Source organism: Nansenia antarctica, assembly GCF_963989245.1.
Source record: "Nansenia antarctica genome assembly, chromosome: 3".
In the NCBI taxonomy this organism is placed as follows: Eukaryota; Metazoa; Chordata; class Actinopteri; order Argentiniformes; family Microstomatidae; genus Nansenia; species Nansenia antarctica.
The window spans coordinates 1,767,601-1,775,100 of NC_137688.1; the positions used below are offsets into that span (position 1 = coordinate 1,767,601).

The window sequence follows — 7,500 nt, forward strand, 5'->3', positions numbered from 1 at the left end:
CCCGAGGTGTTTCTTTTTTCTTTTTTTTTTACACGAAACTCCTTCGTTTCCCTGCCAAAAACAGCAGTAATATAATAGGGTGGGGTTGGGATGGGGGCAGGGGGGTCCGGGGGGGGGGGGGGGGGGGGGCAGAGTAGCACTAGCTGTGATGTGTATTGTACCTCCTTCATCTTGTGTAATCTCAACGGTACTGTACTGTGTCTGGAAGTGTCTAAATATCTCTATATATACAGTGGGGGACATAAGTATTGAACACATCAATATTTTGTCCAGTAAATGTGTTTCCAATGAGCCTATTCAACTCAAACAATTCAGACAAAAAATCTGAACATTAAAGTCCATATGTAAATAAAGTTATGTGTAATAAAGTGGAATGAAACAGGATAGAACTAAGAAAACACTAAGAAAGACTTACTTAAACTTAAGTTAAAGTTAGAAAAAATAGCTAATTAGGAGGCAACTCTACCTCCAATCTGTGCTAATTAATGTCAGCTGGGTTAGAATATATTGATGGCTATAAAAGGGTTTGTTTTGTTACCAAGGTGCCACACAACAAACATCTAATGATGGGTAAAGGCAAAGAGCTGGCTCTGTACCATATTTATGTATTCATAGGGTGTGTCTCACTAGAACATTTGCTTCACTTGGAATCAGAGTTTAGGATAAAGTTCGCTTTGCTCTGCGTCGTTTGGAGCTGTGAGAACGCGCATTCGAAGTCGCTCCCGGAGCAAACAACCAACGCATGCTCCGCTTGAAAAGGGTGGTTTCGCTTCGGTTAGAAACGACGCATCGAGGCTGTCCATAGGAAAACAACAGGCATGCGTGTTGATCTGGATAAGAGCGGGAGGAACGGGTAATTTTCAAATTTTCTGACCAATCAACTAATAATTAATTAATTTCAACTACCACGTCTGTTTCTTCAATTGCGTATGTTACTTTGCTTACATAAAGAGCTGTGAGAACGCAAATCAGAGAAATAATTTATGCAACAATGTTGCAAACTCATCCTCTTGCTCCTGGTCCTGATGCAGACTTTCATGTGAGAACATGACCATAGTGTCATATCCAATTGAACTCTTCAATATTTTTGGGCAACTTTTTTTGCAAACTAAAAAAAATCACCCACATATTACAGTACAGTTAATACTGAACATACCGATCATCACGCAGTCTCTTATTTGATTGGGTATGTAGATAAACATATATATATATGCACTGTGGAACTGTGGCACTTAAGGGAATATATTATTCCTTCTGTATCTGGGGAAAAGGTTTCCTGTTGCTACGTCACAGGCCAGCCAAGGTGCGTGATTGGAGGAGCAGACAGGATATGAAGACACACAGCTCCTCTTGAGGACAACGTTGAAGAATGGCTTTGAAAAAAATGTGGTGTTAAAACCTCTTCTTCTTTTTGGGCTATATTCCCTTCGTCAGGTTCGTCTTTCATCTTTTAAGGAGCCAACAAAGATGATCTGTCATCCGCAAACTTAAAGGACTGTACGTTCCCCCCCTCTTCTCCTCCTACTGTACCAGAGCATCATCCAGCCCATCCTCATGTCCTGTTCCTCCTGCTTCTTCAACATGCTCACAGTCATCAACCGGGCCAAACTGACCCGCATCACCAACACTGCTGCCAGGACAACTGGCCTCCCCACACCCAACCTAACAGCACTAAACAACAGGGCCATCTCACACATCACAACCACAATAGAACAGGACATCACCCGCCCACTCAACCTGTACTTCGCCCCACTGCCATCCGGGCGTAGGTACAGAACGCTAAGGTGCAACAGGGCTCGCTTTGGTTAAAGCCTGATCCCCGCAGCCATTGTTGCCTTAAATAACAGACCGCGCGTCTATGAGTGTGTGTACTTGTGTATCTGTCATGTGTAGTACTGTCTGTTGTTGTCTGTGTTATACGGTGTTGTATGTATATATGTATACTGTACAGTGGTGTGAAAATGAATTTCCCACCTGGGGACAATAAATCTAATCTAATCTTTTATCTGTTCAAATGCACAAATGCGATCAGCTTGGCCACATAATTGAGCATACAGAGATAGCCGTTAGATAGACACGGCCGTTCGCTGAGCCGATATGGAAAAGCAGGATAAGCCGAGGCGTCCATGGCAAGGAGTGGATGATGAGAACCACATTGAGTCCAGTTCAGGCGTGAGAGACTGGAGCTACTGGAGCTGACCCAAACCTCAGGTCGTATAGGAGCTGCGCTGCCCGCACCAAGACTGGGAAAAAACAGCAGGCAGGAAAAGGGGAGCTGTCATTCTACAGCTTTAGTACCCTGGTACTCTGGTGCTTTAGTACACTGGTACTCTGGTGCTTTAGTACACTGGTACTCTGGTGCTTTGGTACACTGGTACTCTGGTGCTTTAGTACACTGGTACTCTGGTGCTTTAGTACACTGGTACTCTGGTGCTTTAGTACACTGGTACTCTGGTGCTTTAGTACACTGGTACTCTGGTGCTTTAGTACACTGGTACTCTGGTGCTTTAGTACACTGGTACTCTGGTGCTTTAGTACACTGTTACTCTGGTGCTGTAGTACACTGGTACTCTGGTGCTTTAGTACACTGGTACTCTGGTGCGGGGAAGTTTTGGTTTGGAAATTGCTAAACGTCACGCGTGACGTCAGACTTAACAACCGAATAGAACACCTTTGGGATGTGGTAGAATGGGAGACTCACAGCTTTGAAAGAGCACCTGAACAATCTAGGAAGGAATTGTGTGATGCAATCACGTCATCACGGACCTGAATCTGGAAAGGAACGTTTCCAACATCTTCAGATCAGAATCATAAATTACTTGGTGTAACCCAGTGTTAGTATAGTGCTCCTAATAAAGTGTTCAGTGAGTGTACATAGGCAGTTGGTTTTTGCATTTGAACTTTGAACATATGTACTTACTCACTGTTTGCTGAGCAGAGCGTTTTTTTGCTAGATGTATCGCGGGGTCTCATTCCTTTAGCATTGCTGTTGATTAATAAGTTCCAGTAAGCGCTCTCTATCATTGCCAGATGTACAGTGTGTTTGCTCTGTAAAGCATGTGTAATTCCCAGGGACAGACACATGAGCAGCGTTCTCAGAAGGTGATCTGGCTCTTTGCACATGTGGGAAATATTCGTCCAGACGGGCCCCTAAGCTGTGGGTCTCTGGCGTAGGCCCGCGTCCAGACACCCCTCCCTTATCTCCCTCTCTCCCCCCCTCTCTCTGTGTCTCCCGCTCTCTCTGGGTCTCTGTGTGTCTCTCTCTCTCTCTCTCTGTGTCTCTTTGTGTCTCTCTCTCTCTCTCTCTCTCTCTCTCTCTCTCTCTGTGTATCTGTGTGTCTCTGTCTCTGTCTCTCTGTCTCTCAATGTGTCTCTGTCTCTGTCTCTCTCTCTCTCCCTCTCTCTGTCTCTCACTCCCTCTCTCTTTGTGTCTCTCTCCCGCTCTGTCTCTCTCTCCCTCTCTCTCCCTCTCTCTCTCTCTCCCTCTCTCTCTCTGTGTCTTTGTCTCTCTGTGTCTCTCCCTCTCGCTCCCTCTCGCTCCCTCTCTCTCTCTCTTTGTATCTGTCTCTCTCTCCCTCTCTCCCTATCTCTGTCTCTCTGTTTCTCTGTCTCTGTCTCTCTCTCTCTCTCTCTCTCTCTCTCTCTCTCTCTCTCTCTCTCTCTCTCTCTCTCTCTCTGTCTCTCTCTCTCTCTCTCTGTCTCTGTCTCTCTCTCTCTCTCCCTCTCTCTCTCTTTGTATCTGTCTCTCTCTCCCTCTCTCCCTCTCTCTGTCTCTCTGTTTCTCTGTCTCTCTCTCTCTCTGTCTCTCTCTCTCTCTCTCTGTTCTCTCTCTCTCTCTCTCTCTCCCTCTCTCTCTCTCTCTCCCTCTCTCTCTCTGTGTCTTTGTCTCTCTGTGTCTCTCCCTCTCGCTCCCTCTCGCTCCCTCTCTCTCTCTTTGTATCTGTCTCTCTCTCCCTCTCTCCCTCTCTCTGTCTCTCTGTTTCTCTGTCTCTGTCTCTCTCTCTCTCTCTCTCTCTCTCTCTCTCTCTCTCTCTCTCTCTCTTTCTCTCTCTAAGGCTTGCTAGTACTGATTAGAGTCCAGACACAGTAGATTGGGAGAAACAGGGTCTGTTTCTACACATGTCTGACTCATTCCTTGCGAGTGACCAAACTATTTTGTTTGGTCTGCAAAGGCGCACACACTGGGAATGCGGGGATATTTTCATATCGCGTCTTGTTTATCTACTGAATCAATCTCTCCCCACTCTGTTTTCTTGCGGCCGTCCCAAGCGAAACACACAGTGTGTGTCTGATGTATTAAACTAAAGTGCAGACTTTTGGAGGCAAGATATAGAGATTTAGCTTTTGTTTGTAAATGTGGGGAGCTTTGAATTCTCCCTAGTCACTATCACCAAATTTGGATCTCTGTTACTAGACAGATGTATTATGCTGTGAGAGTGAATGCATCACAGTGCAATGTGTCGGACTTGATGATTGCTAGCATATCTGCCCAGTAGAGCTCTCAGGTCTTCTGACGCTGGTTTTCTCTGCGTACCACCCCATGTACAAAAGAAGAGATTTGGTGAGGCTGCGTTCTCATTCATTTTATGCACCCAAATTGTGGAATGCACTGCCAGTTTACATTAGGGATGCAATCTCAGCAAATAGTCAAGACAAAAACCCATCTTTTTTAATATTGCCTTTAAATGACTAAATAATTAAATTAAGATTATATAATGATTAAAGCACTTTGAGCTGCAACGTTCGCAGGAAAAGCGCTATACAAATAAAGTTATTATTATTATTATTATTATTATTATTATTGAGTGTGTCGATGTTTCAATTGTAACCTGTCCCTAATGGCAGTGAATAAATGAATGCATAATTAGTATGTCGGGACGTTAGAATTATACGGCTCTATCTCAATTTTTGTCAAAATTGAGTTTTTTACATAATCTGATCCATTAGGTGAGTATTAATGCCTGTGTGGTGTTATTTTTTAAATGTTGACATTTTTTAGTTAGTAATTAATAAAATACAAAGGTTCCATCTCACAGAACATAATGGAATGTCAAAACGTTGACGCTCAATATCTCTGAACTACCCTAAACGGAGATAGAACCTTATCATTCTAAACTCACGATGTGTTGACGACTCATCATCAGTGGGGACTGTTAGCCCTGCAAACGTCAGTAGTATACCAAACCAACTTCATGTGTGCACCTCTTCTGTTTTGCTTCTCGCTAATGGGACATTGTATGTTGTACCGTGCTACAGATGCTACTAATGACCTTAACCAATGACTGATCCCTCTGACTCTCTCTCTGTCCAGTTACAAGACTCTGGTGTTTAGTGGTGTAGTAGTGTATGTGGTATTGGATAGTGGTGAACCCATCATAAAACTGATCACCCCTGTCTCTCTTTTTTGTTTTTTCTCTTTCTTTCTTGTTTCTTGTTCTCTCTGTCTCTCTCTCCCTCTCTCTCTCTGTCTTTGTCTCTCTGTGTCTATCCCTCTCTCTCCCTCTCTCTCCCTCTCTCTCTCTCTGTCTCTCTCCCTCTCTCTGTGTCTCTCTCCCTCTCTCTGTCTCTCTCTCCCTCCCTCTCTCCCTCTCTGTCTCTCTGTCTCTCTGTGTCTCTGTCTCTCCCTCCCTCCCTCTCTTTCTCTCTAGGAGTTTGAGTCTGCTGCAGGCCCTGGAGGAGAGCTATGAGGTGGACCTGCTGTACATCACAGAGCGGATCATCTCTGTGTCCTTCCCCAGCTCTGTGGAGGAGACCAGCTACGCCGCCAACCTGCGCGAGGTGGCCTCCATGCTGGGCTCCAAACACGGACACAACTATCTGGTCAGTAACACAACTATCTGGTCAGTGACACAACTATCTGGTCAGTGACACAACTATCTGTCCGCCTCACGCTACGGAAAAAGGAGATAGGCTCCTGCCCCCTAAGGGCCGTTAGGCTCGAGAACCATCGGTTCTTAAGGCTACTTACTTATAGATCATGAATATCACGCATGAAGAACTGCCCAGGGCTGCAGCAGTGATATGACACATTAGCGCTGGCTAGGAGGGAGACGAGTCTGTGTCAAAGCTGGGCGATGATAGCTGCAAACATGATGAATAATCTCGACAACCTTTTTTTTCTTTTCGGCAGTATGTCTCTTCCTGTAGTGACCAGAACACTCAGGCGCTAAATCTCATCCTGATTACGAACCAAAGTCAGTTGAATAGACGACATTCTACTTCTAACTGTCATATATATAACCCGTGATCTGTTCCAACCCTGCCTCGGGGCTGTGCTACATGAAAGAGAGAAACCCAAGGATATCGGAGCATAAGAACACCATAAGGAACGACAAATAAAATCACTTGTGGCAAGACGTTTTCATGCCGTGGGACATCTGGGTACCCTCAGATTATTTCCCGGGGTTAGAAACAGTGCGGAGGCAACAGAGAACAGAGAGAAACCTTCTAGACTGTTCTGTTTGGGAGCAGAAGGGGCTCGACAAAGAACTCGCTCAGTCGTTCGTTATAAAACATATGATGTCTTTTTTTCTATAGGTGTGCTGTATGACAATAGTCTTGTGTCTACAAACATTATGTTAATTGAATGTATTAGAGGTCTATCGACCAGCTTTTGTGTGTAAAACTAAAGAAGAAAGGCTTGACACAGAAACGTGTACAGTGACTATGCTGATTATGCATTAAACCACTATTTACTTTCTATTTGATAGTGTTGGCTGTGTTATTTAGTTATGGGATCAACCCTGGGCTATCCAGCACCCAAACACGCTTTAATCAACACTTTACTTCAGAGTCAAGCATGCCCTTTCTTTGTAAATGATTACGTTACCCTCCCCTGGCCTCCCCTTGTTGAACTGATCCTGTCTGAACAGGGCTTAGATTGCTTTCATGTAATACTATCCTTGGACTGCTTTCAAATAACAGACTATAATATTGTAATTTAAGCACTGCTAATGTTGGAAGCCTACACACAACAGCGGAAACATTTTTAAAAAATGTAATCCATTCAAATAAGCCAATCTTTATTGGCAACTTCCCAGACGAATGAATGAAACAAAATGAATAAACAAAAAACGCTGGTCAGATCAAACGGTTGTCTCAAACTCTTCAACCAGTCTGAGAGTGAGCCTCAAGGCTGCCCTCTACAGCCAGTACTGTGAGAGACAATACTGAGGTAGAGCTGCCATCTAATGATCGCAAGGTTGGCAGATCGGCGGTTTGACCCCCGGCTGGCCACATGTCGAAGTGTCCTTGGGCAAGACACTGAACCCCCAATTGCTCCCAGTAAGCGGGCCGGCGCCTTGCATGGTAGCTTGCCGCCGTTGGTGTGTCAATGTGTGTGTGAATGGGTGAATGAAAGGCTGTTGTAAAGCGCTTTGGAATAAGACGCTATATAAGTGCAGTCCATTTACCATTTAAACATGTTGCTTTTTCAGCTCTTCAACCTCAGTGAGAAACGCTACGACATCAACCAACTGAACCCCAAGGTGAGCTGCAGCT

The 7,500-nt window shown here is 44.7% G+C and overlaps 1 protein-coding gene across 1 annotated transcript in view; it reads left to right on the forward strand.

Annotated features, from left to right (window-relative positions):
• Positions 1-7,500, forward strand: part of LOC308153197 (tensin-1-like) — a gene marked incomplete at both ends in the record, with an annotated part of 215,051 nt that overhangs the window by 140,315 nt on the left and 67,236 nt on the right. Inside the window, 2 exon segments of the mRNA XM_080526283.1 lie at positions 5,649-5,820; positions 7,437-7,487. Of these exon segments, the coding sequence (XP_080382409.1) occupies positions 5,649-5,820; positions 7,437-7,487 (223 nt within the window).